This window comes from Megachile rotundata, chromosome 10 (genome assembly GCF_050947335.1).
Source record: "Megachile rotundata isolate GNS110a chromosome 10, iyMegRotu1, whole genome shotgun sequence".
Lineage (NCBI taxonomy): Eukaryota > Metazoa > Arthropoda > Insecta > Hymenoptera > Megachilidae > Megachile > Megachile rotundata.
This window is the reverse complement of record NC_134992.1, coordinates 5,334,950-5,354,432: the sequence shown is the minus strand read 5'-3', so window position 1 is coordinate 5,354,432 and position 19,483 is coordinate 5,334,950. Positions and strand designations below refer to the sequence as shown.

Sequence of the window (19,483 nt, the reverse complement as noted above, 5' to 3'; positions counted from 1 at the left end):
TTCTGCAAGTATCTAACAATTCCTCTGTCTAAGCAAAACATTGTACAATCTAAACATTGCAATACTAAGGTGATTGTTGCAACATCAGAAGAGATGCTACGTCACAATGTGTAATTACTTTTATTCACTTTCAATACTCCGTTGACACTTAACACATGTTTTTTAATTAGCGGTTAACTGTCAAGCGAATTATTTACAACGTCAATGAGTGAACAATAAATTATGGCTTTATGCAAACATGTGCTTTTCATTGATCAAATATACCAACTGTTGCAATGCTATATTATTTTCGATTCATTATCGGTAATTGGTGTAGCACAATGTAACTTTGTCTTACGGAAGGTTCCATCGATTCGATCCATCGCTTTATAAACGAGCCCGTACTGTAGGTTATCAGCAAAATCGGACTGAACATGAAGCTACACGCTGCAATTGTTTTGTTGCTCATTGGCAACGCGGTTAGTTCGCCTTTCAATCTGCTCCAGCCTTTCGAGAGTAAGTTTCTTACAATTTCATTTTTCTACTCGTAACTCTTAAAATTTTATCGTATACATTTACGAAGAGTTACTAGAAGAGTTTTATTTTCAGTTACCCTATAGGAATATTAGTTTAACTAGGTTTTTAGTTTGGAGGAGATATTAGATCACCACGTGTTAAGCTTTGGATCGCTACGCGTTATATTGCATTATACATATAGCCATTGCAGCTGCACATTATTTTTTCAGGTGTTAAAATCCCACTTGATATATCGCCACGTGTTATATGGCCAAATGTCAAATTCGTACGTATTATACATATAGTCACGTATTGGATCGCGATTGAATATCACGCGTTGTATTCTCGCGCGTTAAATTCCTACGTGTTATATGACCTCGAGCTACATCGCTACGCAATGCAGCCAGGCGTTATATTCTCATGCGTTGTACCGTTAAGTAATGTGTTGTTGCACAGTAGAAACAATACTACATATTATTTTATCACGTGTCAAGTACCGCTTAAATTTTTAATAATTATTTATTGTAAATTTGGTAAATTAACATATACTTTATTTCCACGTGCCGAATGTTTGCATTTATTACATTTTATTTATACAATTCTTTTTGAACATTTCAATAGAAATGTTACTTTCTATGCATATTTATTAAAATGACTTTGAATATGTTTTATCTTGAATTGGTTACATATTTTACATTTAGTAAAGCTAGAGTTTCGTAAAAGTATGTAGAAATATCGGTTATATTAATAACCTAAGATTTCTATTGTTATTTTGTTCAAGATCTAAAATACACCGATTCTATTCTCTGAAAGTTAATAAAATATATACATATTAGTATATTAGTATTAGTATTAAAAATATATTAGTGTAAACAAAAATATGATAGATTCCATAATATCACTTTTGACGGGAGAAAACTGATTTGGCTTATATCTAATTTACATATCATTAACAACTTGCAGCTGCTGATAAATTTAGATTTATTGCTATACAAATATCACGCAACACGTAATTTTCATAATTTATCGAGGACGTTTAATTGCCGAAGGTTACCTAACCCTATAAACAAAGACTTGGTTCTCTTAGGGAATTTTCCAACCGTCAAGATTTTACTTGCGTTCGGAGACAATTGCCATACCAGTTGCAATTGCCATAAATATTATTCACAGTCTTATCAATCGTACACAAAATGCTTAGTTAATTTAACGAAGTTTATATTGCTGACTAATATTTTATCAAGGTTTCGCTTGAATTTAATGGCTATTACAATTCTTATTTAATAGTTGTTACTAACTCGATGCTGTAAATGTTTATCGCAGAAGCTATAGGAAAGGCAATAGGCGCTATCGCGAATGTGACGCATACTCAACCGGACATTTACATAGAAGACGAGCACGGCGAAATAGTGAAAATAGATTTGAGCTTAATTGGCTCTGGAAGATCTCTAGTCGTAGAAGACTTACAGGACCTCGTCAATTTTTATCTATATACAAACGAAACAGGCACCGATGCTGAAAGATTGTATATTAACGATACCGAGGCTTTCAATAGCAGCCATTTTGATCTGAGCAGACCAACCAAAGTCGCCACTCATGGATGGAGAAGTTCTTACAATGCAAGTGCATGCACTTTGGTTCGGGATGGTATGTTTTTCTTACATTTACGATTCAACATCATCCTTAACACTCTATCATTGTATTGTTAATTTTTGTTATATTGTCGGTTGAATTTCTCTATCTGAATCGCTATTCATCAGATCACAACGCATTAAAATTGTCACACGTTAGATCACCACATGTTAAACCTGTCACCCGTTAAATTACTACATGTTAAACCATCACAAAACATCGCCATAAAGTGTTGAAATTCTTACTCATTTCTGACTTGCATAAAAGAAATAAGTGTTTGATTAATTTTACTGTGTCCTCAAACAACGCTTTCAGTACAAAATATTTTCATTCTTTATCTTACCAGAGTTATTAAGTTATAACACCTACTTTATTTCATGGATTTAACGTATTCTGTATTTTGCAGCTTACCTTAAACATGGCAATTACAACATCATCGTAATCGACTGGAGTCAGTTGGCCTACTACGATTACGTATTTTTAAGCCAAGAGCTTCCAAAAATTGCCCAGCACATCTCTACATTTCTCAATTTTCTCTATTCGCAAGGTGTGGATGCAGATAATGTGACTGTAGTGGGTCATTCATTAGGTGCTCATATAGCGGGTCTTTCATCTTACTATGCCACGGAACGAGCGGGGTACATTGTCGGTAAGCATACTTCCAATAATACGTATATTTTGTGAAGGAATATTTTTAAAGGATGCAAACTAGAGTTTGTCGTGCGACAAGATTTCTATCAAATAATTTCAAAATACTTCATAAATAGCAGTGAGTTGCCAAATCTTGCTACCTAAAAATTATTTACAATAAACAGTCATTGTTTCTAAAACTCGTTCAAATCAGGAACATTACATTACACAGACACTAAAGTAATAAGAAAATATTTAATTATGAATTTCGTAAATAAATCTGTTTTAACAATGCTATTTTTTACAGGCTTGGATCCTGCGGGTCCCCTCTTCACCTTGAAAGATGAACGCGGGAGGATCTCCGAACTGGATGGAGAATATGTATTAATAATCCACACAACCTGTACCATCGGCTTGTGTAATGAATTGGGTCATGCTGACTTTTACCCTAACGGTGCCATACTTCAAGCTGGCTGCACAAATGGTGAGGTGTGTGGCCATGGACGAGCTTACGAATACTTTGCTGAATCCATATTGTACAACGATTTTCCGGCTCGAAAGTGCGATAACTACGTTGAATTCGAACTTGGGTTATGCAATTCCAATGATATCGCTTACATGGGTGGCGCCGAACTGAATTCGAACGTTACAGGAAAATATTTCTTGAACACAAATTCGAAATCACTTTACGGAAAGGGCAGCATATAGAAATCTTTATGAAACTAGTCGCTCTAATTAGTTGCTAAAATTACAGATACATAAAAAATATGTGTATTTGGAAATGAAAAATTAACTAATAAAATGAGCATATCATAATTATGTATGTATATTTTTTATTAACCAACACAGTCACATCTAGTAAAAATTTCATTGTGAGGTATCATCTCGCTAACCGGTAGAGGGATCCTACTATCATTACATCAACGTGTACCGCTTTTGAAATCTCAAAGGTAGAAATAAGCGAACAAACTTCTATACTTTACTGCTAGATAAATTTGCTTGCTTATGTACCTGTATATATTATAAATATGAGTGATGGTCTATTCAGATGTGATGTCGTAATCCGTAAGTGGTGAATTTCTTTTCTTTTCGCAAATATAATTTATAATTTCCGTTAATATTTGTGCAAATTCTATGCGTATCTAAACGTACTTATTTTGTAGAAATCATAGATAATTAACGCAAATTTAATCTATAGCATAGAGACCTTACTGCAAAGTAATCAGATCTAGCTTATGAAAACATAAAGCATTTTGATTAAATTATCATTCAATATGACTTGTTATATATTTTCCGGCAAACGTTTACGGAAACCCATTAATTAAGCAATTTACACAATTGCTTTTAAAATCTTATTGCTGTTCGTCCATTATACTAACAAGTGATAGCAAGTGAGGTATACCAATTTCTAGGTATGTCAAATCATTTCATATTACATTTTGGTGATCAATGCGGCAAAATCCATCGTGTGTCATTGCTTTGAGTAACAGCTAACTAATTTTACTAATTACTTGAAAGTTTGGCGGTTGAGGTAGCTATGGTAGGGAGCTAGGAAAAGTAAAGGAGAGGGAGAACGTTTCGTCCGGGGCATGCTAGTGGACTCATCAGTAAGGCGTTCTAACAGGCCCTTGCCTTAGACGCGGGGATGTAAGGAACGGATGGACAGGAACTATATACAATGAATAGGAAGGCTCTTTGAGTACTAGCGAGAAAGCCTAGGTCTCGATTCTATGCGCCGTCTAGTGGCGATGAGCGTGGGAGTGAAACCGCCACAAAAGTATTTCAAAATTAACGACGATATTTGTACACATATCCAATCTAGTAAGAAAATGACATTCTGCTTTATAAACTATTTAGGTAGTTAAAGAAAGCTTCCAGCTTTATTATGAAAATTAAATTTAACTTAAAGTATTAACAATTCTTGTAACAATTACACTTCATGTATAATTAGATTTTATAATTACTACAATAAGTTGTTTTTATTTTAAAATTCTATTACAATAACTCTAAATCAATTTCATACTTTTTAATCTAACAACGCGATACAAACTTATTAAATAAATCTGATCTGACGTTATAACTTAAAGTTGATACTTTGATTGACTATAATTAGAGTGATCTCTAATTTTACAGTGTTCCCTACAGAAATTTGTTAAAATAAGTTTGTATATAATTCAATAAAAATTATTATTTTTAACATTCGAAAATTATATTTCGGAAAAATGAAAATCATTGCATCAAAATCTTATTACAAATTAATGATATACCTACTGAAACATTCAGTAATAAATAAGGTCACGTAAGAAAACTATGGATGAAATGGGTATGCGTTAAAGGATAATGTAGTGTTTCTTAAAATGGTACATCATTGCCCATTTATTATTGTGCAATAGCTGCCTCTAATTTATACTCAACAACGTAACATTGTATTACAGACGCTCTGATTGGTTTAATTCACTGCTTTATAAACGTGTTCCGCTTGCAGTTATCGGCAAAACGGAAACAGACATGCAAGTACACGTCCAAATTGTTCTGTTACTACTAGGTGGTATTATGGGTAAGAACAGTATTACTGATACTAATCATTCTGCAGACTGATTCAGACATTCCTTTATTGAAATCTTAAACCTCATAACTAAATTTAATTTGGGTCAATGCAAGCTTGTAATTACATTAAATTTATATTAGAATCTCTTTGTAATCAAGTTAAATTTAAATCACCTCACTTTTATACAAAAAATGAGAAGCTATGATATAAAATCTATTTCAAATTTTTGGAAGCAACAATAAGTAAACTAACAATTTTTCTGATTCATCAAATGATGATTACATCATCATTTCTTATCGTTTCAATAATCTTCAAGCTATGTTTTGATCTAAACCTTAAATTGAAGACTAAACACAGCAAACAAAGTTCAAATCCTCAGATTTTAAACGAAACAAGACTCAAAACTTTTTAATATTTACCGAAATCGAAAAATTGAATGTCACTTAAAGAATATTGACAAATATAGTTGATTTTGCTGATTTACTTTCGTTGCAGATTCATCAGGAAAAAATATATCAAAATCGATAACATATCCTTTTATGATTAATTACTAATATTCAATAAGATAATATTATTTGTAGGTGTTTCTGTGTCACGCAAAGACCGCGTGGGTTTTGCTCTTATGGTGGAGGTGTATAAGAAAGACAGTTACCAGAATATGGTCAGCGAACATGTATATGTAGTTAATACCATGCAAGACTTAAGCGAAAATAATTATCCGAATCTCATTTTGTTTTATCTGTATACGAACGATAGATGCAACGATTCTGTACAAATATACGTTGGGGACACTGACAGTGTAAGACGCGGTCAATTTGATCCGGAGAAACCAACAGTGTTTATCATCCATGGATGGGCAAACTCTTATCTCAGCCGAATATGCGAATACATTCGCAATGGTAAATTTCGCTATACTCTAATATTATAGACAACTGTATAACTGTCGCGGAGACTAACCTAAGGTTAACCTCTTCCCGTACTTTGAAGAGTCTCACTCGTGTCGCACTTATAGCGCAAATGTGACAAACCTTACTCAAATTTTGAACACTCTTACTCAACTTGAAATTTAAGTCCAGCTATAAGTTACGTTATCAAGGATCCATGGATATAAAATAGTTACATTTTAATTTTCTTTGTTCGTTTTAATGTTATAGCCCTGAATAGTTACTCTTGACTGACGTATCTGTTGATTAAATGGCACGGGAAGGGGTTAAGGTATGCACCGCCACCCTACCTTGAAAAGTGCTAATTTAACGCTCTAATATTCGAGGTGGCTACACGAAATTTTTGCTGATTGTCTTTGTTCTTTGGCTCTATTTTTTATATGACCGCTCAAGCCAATAATTTATACTGTTAAAAATATATATAAAGTGTCTGTTTTTCTTTTTTGATCGATTTTGACCGTAGCTCAGGCACCCCCTTGGATCAGCCTCCTCCTCGCTAGTTATACAGTTGTCTACAACATATGGCAGAGCAGAGGTAAGAGTAACATTTTCCACATTCGGCCAATTTGCCAATCGTCTTTCAGAAATATAGAAATAGAACTATACCATACGAAAGTATGTTTACAGACCTACCACTAGACCTAGATTTGCGTCTGTGTGATAAGTAGTAGCAACGTTATGATATTTTTCTGCAATTACTATTACTGTTGCCTTCCTCCTGATCAGGACGAAAGCAACATTAACCACTTTGTGGAGAATTAAGTAAACATACTTTGACCAGCAAAGAACAGAATTTTTTATACAAGAAACAATAAAAGGAGATACATAAATTAAAATATTATACTTTACGTGACAATAAAAATGATACCCGTGCATTTAAGTAACGAAAAATAGAACGAATAACTAGCTGAAAGTGTGAAATTATGAAAAACTAATCGTCTCAAACTGTTTGCAAAAGCGGGAAAAGGGCGTGCTACTTTCATTACGCAGCTACTTTTATCCTTGCCCTTCCCTGCTGTAGAATCAATTATGCTGGATAGTGCTTGAAAAAGAAATCGCATTAGCATCACTTCACTTCTCATTGCTAATCACTTCAATAATGGCATAACTAGCTACATTTCTAAACAACATCCACTGTTATTCACAGATAGAAATTAAATTTTTATAAGATGATCTTGCACTTTTTAAATGCACAGAAGGTGCGAGATTTTTAACCTCGTAAACGTAATCTACCTCAAACTTTACAGCTTATTTTGAACACGGTGAATACAATATAATCCTAATTGACTGGAAGGGTCTAAGCACAGCTGAATACTTTTGGGTAAGCAATCGAGTCCCAAAAATGTCCAAATACGTTGCCAGCATGATCGACTTTCTTGAAACGCAAGGAATGGATTTATCTAAGACAACGATAGTAGGTCATTCTCTCGGTGCTCATATTGCTGGACTCTCGTCTTATTACGCAAAGAACAAAGTGAATTACGTTGTTGGTGAGTAGATATATCCTCAAATAATTTTACCTAAACAATGCCAGGAATAGAAATTCGGAACAAATGTAATTTTCTATCGGAAGACATGTATATTTTTGTTACTAAAGATGGTGAGAAACAAATTTATTTTTCTTGATAACTTATACGTCAGATAATTTTCCATACTTCGTGACTTTAAATATGCGCAGCTTCTTTGAAAAATATGTATTCAGAAAACAATTTTATGCCACTTCGATTACCGAAAATTTATTGAAATAAACAAGACCTGTAAGAACGATGTTCAGTGGCAACCGTTTCAGCACTTCACAGACAATTGTGGTACAGCTCAAAAACTGAAATTACAGCAACGATTAATATAGTCTAAATATACATATTTCTGTTCACAAGCAAAACTGCAGTATACAGTTAAAGAATTCTGTAATATAGTGTGGTCAAAGAGATCCAAAAAGTCATGGATTTTAGATTTTCGTGCTGCTCACCTTTATTTTAAACGTTTCTACCGAAATTTACAAATTTAACCTCTCAAATCTACGATCCCATGTTCACCGAGTACATAGTGCATTAGATTACATACGAGTACACGAGTACATTATGCACTTGCTGCAGAGTTTAGTATTTCAATAAACATTCTCCAAAGTTGGTACTTGTTGCAGCCCTAGATCCTGCTGCTTCCAATTTTTATGACAAAGGTCCAGGTACAAGAGTTTCCAAAGAAAATGCAAAGCACGTGCAAGTGATTCATACAAACCACATACTCGGCATGTATGCTGCACTCGGCGATGCCGATTTTTATGTTAATGGCGGAAAAGATGGAAGCGGCTGTTTCCTTCCTGTATTATGTCCTCGTGTACGAGCTTACGAGTACTTCGCCGAATCCATAAACCATAAAGGTTTCCTAGCACGGAAATGCGACAATTTTACTGATTACAAACTCGGTAAATGCGAATCGAACGAAGCTGCTTATATGGGTGGCGCCGTACCAGATTTGAATGCTAAGGGAATTTATCACTTGAGTACGCACTCGAAACCACCGTTCGCAAAGTATTAGATAACGGTTGTATGTTGTCACGAAAAAAGTATTAGACTTGCAGTACTTACTACCATAAATGTATTTATTGCATATGACAGTTATTTGTACAGATTCATATCACTAGTATGAAAAGAATCACTTTTGCAAGTATGTGTTAGTTTCCTAATTAGTGGTTCACAATCAAAAGAATCATTTATGTCAACAGAAGAACAATAAATTATAGCTTTATGCAAAAATGTTTTTTTCTTCGTTCAATTATGCCACCAATTCCAATACTACTTTACTTTCGATCCATTATCGATAATTGATGCAGGATTATGCAACTTTGTCTTGCAGAAGCTTTCATCGATTCAATTCATTGCTTTTGAAAGCCTTCGCCAGAGGCTATCAGCAAAGTCGGATTGGACATGATACTACACCTTTCAATTATTTCATTTTTTATTTACAGCGTGATCGGTATTTCTTCGATATTTCTGGTTGGCCCTATAAAGTGTAAGTGGCTAACAATTTTTTTTTTATCATCACTTTTGAAAGTTGTTTCATTTCAGCGGTTTGTTTATTTAATATTTACACATTCAGCGTAGATGTGTTATTCCTAGTGACTCTATAGAACATTTAACTAGGTTTTTTAAGTGAGATCTATATTAAGTCAACATGTTATGTTACCATGCGTTATATAGCAACGTGTTAAATCATTACATGTTAAATTGTCGCACGTTAGATTACCACATGTCATATCATCACCTGTTAAATGATCACGGGTTAATTCACCACGAGTTGAATCGTCTTGCTTTAAATCGCTACATACTGGATTCTAATGCGTTGAATCATCATGTGTTAAATTATCACGCATCAAATTACCACGAGTTAAATCATCACGTATTAGATTATCTCACGTGAAATTATCACGCGTTAAATTACGACGCATTAAATCGCAATATATTAGATTTTCACACGTTAAATTACCACTTATTGTATTCCCACGTTTATATCACCAAGCATTAGCAATTCCTAATTATAAGTGAAGAATCAGCTAATAATAAAATGCACTTATGAATTTTTCTAATTAATGAAAACTATAAAATCTAATACATTGAGAGCTGTAAAATCTATAAATTACATTGAGAATTGTTATTTCTTTAATTTAAATTTCCTTATCTTAATCCTCATTGTAAATACGCAATTCTATCACATACTTTTAAATACGGAAATATTCGGTATTAATTGAAAATTATAAATTGTTAAGTAAGATACATATCACTTATACATATTATTACAGATATATTTTGAAAGTTAAGGTGACATGTAATTTAATATTGTAAACATATGGATAGTTATGGCAGTTTGTACAAGATGAAGTTTCTGTTGACTGTATGAAGTGTTAGATCAGATACGTGTATTGGATTCGCATTAACTGTTAGCTTACGAACAATGGCATCGTGATACATAGTCACATGCAAAATCCCTGTAGTATTTAATCACCTCAAAGAGCAAATATAACCTTACACATGTCAGATTCAATTATTGTTGATTTATTTCACTGTGTATGCTAACAACTGTAATTAAAACTTCCTCTTTATTTACACTTATCTGTTAACATTTTTACTTTACTTTTTAAGGAGTTATATTTATGTAACAATATACATTTATTCGTATCCGCAAAACGTACTATTAAGGTGTGATAGTAAGAAACTAGAACAGTTTGTACAATAACATACAGTGTAATTTTACAATAATAATTAATTATATATACTTGAAAAACTGTTGTGAAATACATTGGTTCGTAAAAATGATGAGCTAGTAATTCATACAATAGAAATGGTAACAAATCGGTAACTGATATGTTCTCGTTCCACAACCAAATTTATGAGTTGATAAGAACTGGAAATGTATATTAAAGATATTCTGAAACAAAATAACAGAACGATAGTTGCGTGCAATCTCGTTTAGTATCTAAGAACATTCGAAATAAAAATTGTGATCGCACTAAATTATCTGGAAGTTCTATTAATTTACATGGGATAATAATTGCAATCGTTAACAGCAAAAATGATAATCAATTAAAAATTCGACATGTTTTAATAAGATTTAGTAATAATTTTAAGTATTTAGAAAACAATATATTGACTCTTACGTTAGTATGGCACAAATTATAATTTCATATGAGCAAAACTCGTGTACTTGTTAATATGCTCTATGAGAATATATAAAAATATTTTATATGATTTACCACTCTGTATTTCAATAAATTTTATGAAAATTATTTGGAAAAACAAATATACATATAAACGTACTATAAGGTCGATTAAAATGAACATTCACACAATACTGGTTCTAATACGATAATTAATATGCATTATTGCAACCCGTATATATCAATGTTTCAGTACATATTGTTTAATTTTATTAAATTAAAAAAATTATTTGTATAATTAGGATTTTATTCATTATTCCTAACTAGTGACTAAATTCCTTAATAAATAAATACTAAATTTATTTCCTTAATTTCTTAATTTTCCTTAAATTCCATAATTTCTTAATTCTCAGAGTAATAAGGTAAATTCCTTAATGTTCAATCATATAATTTATAATTTCCGTTAATATTTGTGCAAATTGTGTGGGTATCCAAACGTACTTATTTTGTAGAAATCATAGATAATTAACGTAAATTTAATTTATAGCATAGATACTTTACTGCAAAGTAATCAGATCTAACTTATGAAAACATAAAGCATTTTTTGATTATATAATAATTCAATATAACTTGTTATGTAATTTCCGGTAAACGTTTACGGAAACCCATTAATTAAGCAATCTACATAATTGCTTTTAAAATCATATTGCTGTTCGTCCATTATACGAACAAGTGATAGCAAGTGAGGTATACCAATTCCTAGGTATGTCAAATCATTTCATATTATTATACATTTCGGTGATCAATGGGGCAAAAGCCATCGTGTGTCATTACTTCGAGAACAGCTAACTAATTACTAATTACTTGAAAGTATTTCAAAATTAACGACGATATTTGAATACATATCCAATCTAATAAGAAAATGACATTCTGCTTTATAAACTATTTAGGTAGTTAAAGAAAGCTTTCAGCTTTATTATGAAAATTAAATTTAACTTAAAGTATTAACAATTCTTGTAACAATTACACTTCATGTATAATTAGATTTTATAATTACTACAACAAGTTGTTTTTATTTTAAAATTCTATTACAATAACTCTAAATCAATTTCATACTTTTTAATCTAACAACGCGATATAAACTTATTAAATAAATCTGATCTGACGTTATAACTTAAAGTATCACTCTAATTTTACATTGTTTCCTACAGTAATTTGTTAAAATAAGTTTGTATATAATTCAATAAAAATTATTATTTTTAACATTCGAAAATTATATTTCGGAAAAATGAAAATCATTGGATCAAAATCTTATTACAAATTAATGATATACCAACTGAAACATTCAGTAATAAATAAGGTCACGTAAGAAAACTATGGATGAAATGGGTATGCGTTAAAGGATAATGTAGTGTTTCTTAAAATGGTACATCATTGCCCATTTATTATTGTGCAATAGATACCTCTAATTTATACTCAACAATGAAACATTGTATTACAGACGCTCTGAGTGGTTTAATTCACTGCTTTATAAACGTGTTCCGCTTGCAGTTATCGGCAAAACGGAAACAGACATGCAAGTACACGTCCAAATTGTTCTGTTACTACTAGGTGGTATTATGGGTAAGAATAGTATTACTGATACTAATCATTCTGCACACGAATTCAGATATTCCTTTATTGAAATCTTAAACCTCATGACTAAATTTAATTCATGTCAATGCAAGCTTGTAATTAAATTAAATTTATATTAAAATTTCCTTGTAATTAAGTTAAATTTAAATCACCTCACTTTTATACAAAAAGTGAGAAGCCATGATATAAAACCTATTTCAAATTTTTGGAAGCAACAATAAGTAAACTAATAATTTTTCTGATTTATCAGATGATGATTACACCATCATTTCTTATCGTTTCAATAATCTATCTTCAAACTATATTTTGATCTAAACCTGAAATTCAAGAGTAAACTTTTCCATTATATAATAATTGTATTAGACTCAATTTAGACCTAAATTAGACCTAAAACAATGTAATATTTATGAAAATCGGAGAATTGAATGTTATGTAAGAATTGTTGACAAGAATAATCGAACCGAATGACTTATACTTGCTGCAGATTTGTCAAGAAGATTATATTAAAATCGAAAATATAATGTTTGTAATGTCGCTTTGTAAATGATTACTAAAATTTTGTTAATACTATTAACGAAAATACTATTCGCAGGTGTACCTGTGATAGAGGACGACGGCTTTGGTTATAGTGCTACAGTGGAGTTATATGGGAAGGACGACTACAACAACGTGGTTAAAGTAGAAATATCTTTAATTAATACCGTAGCTGATTTAAGGGAATCCAATTATCCGAATATCATCTTGTTCTATCTATACACAAAAGACAGAAGCAACGATTCTATACAAATATACGTTGGCGATACTGACAGTTTGAAGCGCGGTCAATTTGATCCGAAGAAACCAACAGTATTCGTTGCTCATGGATGGGGAAACTCTCATTATAGCCAAGCATGCACCTACGTTCGCGATGGTATGTTCTGGTAGGAAAAGCGAAAACTATTTACTATTATTACATTTTTGAATGAAGTTCTGCATTTTCAGTATTTTGTTTCACAAACATTATGTATATAAATCTTCATAGCTTATCTAAAACACGGCGATTATAATGTCATCCTAATTGACTGGAATGGTCTAAGTAAAGCTGAATACTTTTGGGTAAGCAATCGAGTCCCAAAAATGTCCAAATACGTTGCCAGCATGATCGACTTTCTTGAAACGCAAGGAATGGATTTATCTAAGACAACGATAGTAGGTCATTCTCTCGGTGCTCATATTGCTGGACTCTCGTCTTATTACGCAAAGAACAAAGTGAATTACGTTGTTGGTGAGTAGATATATCCTCAAATAATTTTACCTAAACAATGCCAGGAATAGAAATTCGGAACAAATGTAATTTTCTATCGGAAGACATGTATATTTTTGTTACTAAAGATGGTGAGAAACAAATTTATTTTTCTTGATAACTTATACGTCAGATAATTGTCCATACTTCGTGACTTTAAATATGCGCAGCTTCTTTGAAAAATATGTATTCAGAAAACAATTTTACGCCACTTCGATTACCGAAAATTTATTGAAATAAACAAGACCTGTAAGAACGATGTTCAGTGGCAACCGTTTCAGCACTTCACAGACAATTGTGGTACAGCTCAAAAACTGAAATTACAGCAACGATTAATATAGTCTAAATATACATATTTCTGTTCACAAGCAAAACTGCAGTATACAGTTAAAGAATTCTGTAATATAGTGTGGTCAAAGAGATCCAAAAAGTCATAGATTTTAGATTTTCGTGCTGCTCACCTTTATTTTAAACGTTTCTACCGAAATTTACAAATTTAACCTCTCAAATCTACTCTCCCATGTTCACCAAGTACATAGTGCATTATATTACATACAAGTATACGAGTACATTATGCACTTGCTGCAGAGTTTAGTATTTCAATAAACATTCTCCAAAGTTTGTACTTGTTGCAGCCCTAGATCCAGCTGGTCCTAATTTTTATAACAAAGGTCCAGGTACAAGAGTTTCCAAAGAAGATGCAAAGCACGTGCAAGTGATTCATACAAACCACATACTCGGCACGCATGCTGAAATGGGCGATGCCGATTTTTATGTTAACGGAGGAAAGGATCAAAAGGGCTGTTTCCTTCCTGTATTATGTCCTCATGCACGAGCATACGAGTACTTCGCGGAATCCATAAACCACAAAGGTTTCCTAGCACGGAAATGCGACAATTTTACTGATTACAAGCTCGGTAAATGCAAATCGAACGATGCTGCTTACATGGGTGGTGCCACACCAGATTTGAATGCTAAGGGAATTTATCATTTGACTACGCATTCGAAACCACCGTTCGCGAAGCATTAGATAAGGTCATATAAATAGTACTTGTATTGGTTAGTACATATCATAGGCGTATTTATTACCCGTGACACTTAATTGCGTGGATTCATAAGAATAGTATACGAGATATCATGTTTGCGAACATACAATGTGTTCTTTAGTGTGATGTGCTTATATGTATAAAAATAGACTTAGTTAATTTTTCCATTTGAGAAAATTGATCAAACTGCAAAGGTTTCATTTCCGAATATGAGAAACGTGTACGTAGTATCAAAATGTTTTGTGACAGTAACAAAGTTACCAACTCATTCATAAAGCAATGAGAATTATAAATATATATTACAAAAATTGAAGAAACGAATATGATAGTTTTTGATTATTTTCTAGATCTTACGGACCATTGAAGGATACCACTTGTTCGTGTTGCAGTTACTGTAAAATCCATTGTCAAAATAAATTTCGAAAAATGTCAGTTGTACATCATATGTTTAATCAAAACGTAGTATGATTTACATGATATCGAAATTGGTATATTAAGCATTCAGTATTATTTGTTGTATTACTGTTGTTAAATCAGGCATAAATTATTGTAATACTCGTATCATTTTGTTCAATATTTTCAGATTGTATAACATAATCTCATTTCATTCGATAATTGGTTAGTTTCCTATTATTTTTATTTAGAATGTTTGTTAATATTTACACAAATATTACGTGTTTCTAATTATTTTGATTATCTATAAACATTGTTGTAATCTTGTACTTTGGTACAAAACTGTATAATTTTTGGGAAGTTAAAGTAATCTAATCGTTTGTTCACATAATGTGTTCAATACGATTGTATTTGTAGTAAATGTTCAGAAAAATCCATTAATGAGGTGTCTGGGGAAATTGCTTTTATCGTTTTCGGCCTATTATACCTTGCGATAACAAACAAAATATACCAAAATATACCAAAATATATTATTTAATCGAATCGTACAGTATAATTTGATGAATGAAAAAGTATGCTAGACGCACAATAAATCATCGTTCCAATTACTTTAAAAGCAGATTACTGTTTAAAAATGTACCACCTCTTTTATCCATATCTTGAAACCAGGAGAACAACGAAGTACACTTATTGCAATTAGTGATTCATAGATAGGAAAAAAGTGTGGCATTTAACATATTTTTTTCATAAGAAAAAGTAGACGTAATACAAAATTTTAGATACTATTCTTAGCATTGTAGGCAATTTAGAAACGCTAATTGTTGTTAAAAAGATACGTGGTATATAAAGCCATGATTTTCCAAAATGTCAATAGTCACTGTTTTACCATATGAGTAGTATAAAATGGTTTCTCCTCGAAAGCATTCAGTATAATTACAAAACCTGTTTTTTTATCGAAACTGAAATCTTTATTCTAAAGACAGAAATCATAAATAATTGTATAAATAATTTTGTATAATCTACCCAACAGAATACTGCGATTTTTACCTGTTTCAGAAAGGGTATAGATAAAAAAGTCATTACCGTAAGCGCATATCGTCAATATTTATTTTACAGCTATTAAGATTATTTACGCTTTGACGAAAACAAAATTGTAACAAGAATGAAAGTGTGAAGAAAATTTATTTTTGTCGTCCAACGTGCAAACCTTACACAGGTACGTATTCGTTTTCGGATTTAACTGGCAGCTTGATTCATTTCTTCCTAAATTTTTATAACAGCCTCCTCAATTTTCTTCAGACTTGCTATAATTCTATTTTCGCCATGAAAAGCGTTAATAATCTATAGAACTGTTAAATAAATAAAAGTTACATATTTACAGTAACAACTCTCATTTTTAAACTATTATACAATAAAAATATTGTGAATTTTTTTGAACTATTATCTAATAAAAATATTATAAATAATATTCTTTTTAAAGCAGTTATATGATCTCAAATGGAAAATCGGACTTCCTGAAGATTTATGTGCTGCCCCTTTTTACCCGATATCATAAAAAATAACGTATCACCAGCCAATATATAATTGGATTTTAAAGTGCTGCTCTTAATGAAAGTGTTTAGTATGTGCATAGCACTCTGTTTAAAATATTGTCGGTTATAATTGCAAGGTCTTACATTATAAGTACGACACTTCAGCTGCGACAAAATTATGATTGACATCAGTTGGTACTGAAACGAAGGCAGTATACAGTAAGTGAAACTCCGACGGTTGGAACTGGTTTTTACTTACCACTGTTAATATCAAAAATTTGTGCTCATTTGAATGTGAATGGAATCAGTTTATTAAAGTTATTAGCAAATGTGGCAATCCATTTATCCAATCAGAAGTTAACAGAGATCGGCACCACATTAATTGATTCCTTCCTTATCGTTCAAAACTGCATTCCATGAAAGTAATTTTGGAAACTTTGTTGACTTGCAAAATTGTAGTAAAGAACTGTAGGATGTGTGATGTCTGTTTTACATAAATTTTATTTATTTTATTTAACATGATAGCTTACCACACTTGTCAGATTTATCACGAAGAATAATATAGCTTGCCATGAAGTACATAATAAATATATTATAATACCAACGATGAGGTATAATAATATATAAGTCATCGTAATTATCTTACAGAAGGTTGAATTTGATTTAGCGTTTTAGAAACGTGTCTTCACTTCAAGTTGCCAGAGAAATGGGAACAAACAAAATATACGTTAAGATTCTACTGCTACTCACTGTTGTTACGGGTAAATACAACATTTCTAATATTCATAAAAATTCGATTTGAAAGAAGGAAATGTGAAGAGAAACATCCTTATTTATCCAATTCTTACCCTACTTTTGTATTTACTCTTTGTTTTTATTTTATATTTACTCTCTGAATCCACATTGTGCGGTCAATTCATAATTAATGTAAGTAAATAAAGTAAACATTGTTTATAGGTACTTTTGCGTGGGGCCTGACGGACCTTCGATTCGGCCTTAATTTTTTTGTGTATACAATAGACGATTACGGTAATACGCTCAAACAACAGCTAACCGTGTTTAACAACGAACAAAACACGAGTGAATCTAATTATCGGAACATTATCTCGTTCAATCTATACACGAGAAATAGAAGAAAAGACTATGTGCGATTATACATCAACGATGTCGAAAGTTTGAAACGTGGTCAATTTGATCCAAGGAAACCTACAGTGTTCGTCGTCACCGGTTGGGAAACTTCTTGCTTCGAACAACAATGCACCTACATTCGTGACGGTATATTTTTGATATATTTTACTGCAAATTGCAGGTATTTTACTTTCAAAAAATACTCAATGCTACTTTTAATGCAGTAGAGTTATAAGCTACAGAAGAATTTTCAATTACGTATCGAAGATTTAAACTTTTGAGTTCTGCAGACGTTCACTGTCTTTCCATTTACAGCATATTTACAGCACGGCGATTACAATCTCATTCTGATCGAGTGGCACGAGATATCGACATACGAATACATCTGGGTGTCCCTTCAGCTTGTTAAGGTGGCTAAGTATGTTGCTCACATGATCGATTTTCTCGCCTCGCAAGGGATGGATCCGTCTAACACGACAGTGATCGGCCATTCTCTTGGCGCTCACATTGCTGGACTTTCATCTTATTACGCGAAGAACAAAGTGAATTACGTCATTGGTGAGAATACGTTAAATTGAAATGTTCACTGAATAAAAATAAATCGCTGCATATTGTAGATAATATTGTTATTACATACATTATTATGGATGTACAAATTATAAAATTATAGACAATATTATAGACAATATGCAAAATATAAAATTATAGACAATATTATGGACAATACGCAAAATATAAAATTATAGACAGTATTATAGGCAATATGCAAAATATAAAATTATAGACAATATTATAGACAATATGCAAAATATAAAATTATAGACAATATTATAGACAATATGCAAAATATAAAATTTTAGACAAGATATAAATTACATACTTATAGATAATACTATAGGTAATATCGATATCCAAAATTTTCCTTTAAATTCTGGCCATATCCAAAAACAATAAAATTTGCTAGAGTTAATAAATATTTCGTAAAATTCATATTTGTTACAGGCTTGGATCCCGCTGGTCCCGGTTTTCATTTCAGAGGTCCAGATTCAAGATTGTCTAAAGAGGATGCAAATTACGTGTTAGTGATTCACACTTCCGATATTTACGGCATGGACCAGTCAATCGGCCATGCCGACTTTTATGTCAACGGTGGAGTACATCAAAATGGTTGTAACGTCCCTCTACTTTGTGATCATATTCGATCATACGAATACTTCGCCGAATCTGTAAACAGCAATGGCTTCGTAGCTCGAAAATGCGACAGTTTTGCTAATTACGAACTCGGTTTATGTAACTTGGCTGAGAAAGCTCATATGGGAGGCGTTACACCGGACTTCAATGTTGAAGGAAGTTACTATTTGACGACAAATTCAAAACCACCGTTTGCAAAGAATTAATTCTCTCTTTCATCAGTTTCCACGAAAAGAATTTTGGTTGTTATCATTGTATTTATTTAATTGGATATGTATTACTTCCAACGATGCTAGAAAACGTTGTTATTGACACTGAGTGTAAATAAATGAAATAAAACACATTTTGAAACGATTCTGAGCTTTTATTTATTTTA

The 19,483-nt window shown here is 32.0% G+C and overlaps 4 protein-coding genes and 1 long non-coding RNA gene across 9 annotated transcripts in view; 4 read left to right on the top strand and 1 right to left on the bottom strand.

The window, feature by feature from the left end:
* LOC143265242 (uncharacterized) overlaps window positions 1-19,483 on the bottom strand; it is a 242,684-nt gene that overhangs the window by 154,289 nt on the left and 68,912 nt on the right. The gene's annotated exons all lie outside the window — the stretch shown is intronic.
* LOC105664305 (lipoprotein lipase) lies at window positions 384-3,573 on the top strand. 2 transcript variants are annotated; one of them, XM_076536517.1, is made up of 5 exons: window positions 437-495; window positions 726-781; window positions 1,816-2,139; window positions 2,531-2,773; window positions 3,062-3,573. In XM_076536517.1, exons 2-5 carry the CDS (start codon window positions 763-765, stop codon window positions 3,460-3,462), a joined length of 987 nt encoding a protein of 328 aa, XP_076392632.1. In that variant the 5' UTR covers window positions 437-495; window positions 726-762; the 3' UTR covers window positions 3,463-3,573. The 2 variants fall into 2 exon arrangements, with proteins under 2 accessions (XP_012153617.1, XP_076392632.1); XM_012298227.2 differs by lacking the exon at window positions 726-781 and having other exon boundaries at window positions 384-495.
* Window positions 5,975-9,002, top strand: LOC143265306 (pancreatic lipase-related protein 2-like). The gene is made up of 3 exons (XM_076536622.1): window positions 5,975-6,201; window positions 7,494-7,736; window positions 8,390-9,002. The coding sequence occupies exons 1-3, from the start codon at window positions 5,994-5,996 to the stop codon at window positions 8,782-8,784; spliced, it is 846 nt and encodes a 281-aa protein (XP_076392737.1). The 5' UTR covers window positions 5,975-5,993; the 3' UTR covers window positions 8,785-9,002.
* LOC100881229 (phospholipase A1 VesT1.02-like) lies at window positions 12,277-15,396 on the top strand. Its single transcript, XM_076536572.1, has 4 exons — window positions 12,277-12,289; window positions 13,128-13,445; window positions 13,557-13,799; window positions 14,453-15,396. The coding sequence occupies exons 1-4, from the start codon at window positions 12,277-12,279 to the stop codon at window positions 14,845-14,847; spliced, it is 969 nt and encodes a 322-aa protein (XP_076392687.1). The 3' UTR covers window positions 14,848-15,396.
* Window positions 16,862-19,461, top strand: LOC100881118 (phospholipase A1-like). 4 transcript variants are annotated; one of them, XM_076536491.1, is made up of 5 exons: window positions 16,862-17,007; window positions 17,456-17,549; window positions 17,746-18,063; window positions 18,232-18,474; window positions 18,919-19,461. In XM_076536491.1, exons 2-5 carry the CDS (start codon window positions 17,495-17,497, stop codon window positions 19,311-19,313), a joined length of 1,011 nt encoding a protein of 336 aa, XP_076392606.1. In that variant the 5' UTR covers window positions 16,862-17,007; window positions 17,456-17,494; the 3' UTR covers window positions 19,314-19,461. The 4 variants fall into 4 exon arrangements, with proteins under 4 accessions (XP_076392606.1, XP_076392607.1, XP_003700222.3 ...); XM_076536492.1 differs by having other exon boundaries at window positions 16,865-17,007; window positions 17,437-17,549; XM_003700174.3 differs by having other exon boundaries at window positions 16,967-17,007; window positions 17,464-17,549.

What these genes read in the sequence shown, in the direction of transcription:
- LOC105664305 (XM_012298227.2), top strand. Translation starts at nt 414, where the DNA reads ATGAAGCTACACGCTGCAATTGTTTTGTTGCTCATTGGCAACGCGGTT. An exon ending in ATGCACTTTGGTTCGGGATG is followed by an intron (nt 2,140 to 2,530) that starts GTATGTTTTTCT and finishes TGTATTTTGCAG; the next exon opens with CTTACCTTAAACATGGCAAT. An exon ending in ACGAGCGGGGTACATTGTCG is followed by an intron (nt 2,774 to 3,061) that starts GTAAGCATACTT and finishes TATTTTTTACAG; the next exon opens with GCTTGGATCCTGCGGGTCCC.
- LOC143265306 (XM_076536622.1), top strand. Translation starts at nt 5,994, where the DNA reads ATGCAAGACTTAAGCGAAAATAATTATCCGAATCTCATTTTGTTTTAT. An exon ending in ATGCGAATACATTCGCAATG is followed by an intron (nt 6,202 to 7,493) that starts GTAAATTTCGCT and finishes CAAACTTTACAG; the next exon opens with CTTATTTTGAACACGGTGAA. An exon ending in CAAAGTGAATTACGTTGTTG is followed by an intron (nt 7,737 to 8,389) that starts GTGAGTAGATAT and finishes TACTTGTTGCAG; the next exon opens with CCCTAGATCCTGCTGCTTCC.
- LOC100881229 (XM_076536572.1), top strand. An exon ending in ATGCACCTACGTTCGCGATG is followed by an intron (nt 13,446 to 13,556) that starts GTATGTTCTGGT and finishes AAATCTTCATAG; the next exon opens with CTTATCTAAAACACGGCGAT. An exon ending in CAAAGTGAATTACGTTGTTG is followed by an intron (nt 13,800 to 14,452) that starts GTGAGTAGATAT and finishes TACTTGTTGCAG; the next exon opens with CCCTAGATCCAGCTGGTCCT.
- LOC100881118 (XM_076536490.1), top strand. An exon ending in GCTACTCACTGTTGTTACGG is followed by an intron (nt 17,550 to 17,745) that starts GTAAATACAACA and finishes CATTGTTTATAG; the next exon opens with GTACTTTTGCGTGGGGCCTG. An exon ending in CAAAGTGAATTACGTCATTG is followed by an intron (nt 18,475 to 18,918) that starts GTGAGAATACGT and finishes TATTTGTTACAG; the next exon opens with GCTTGGATCCCGCTGGTCCC.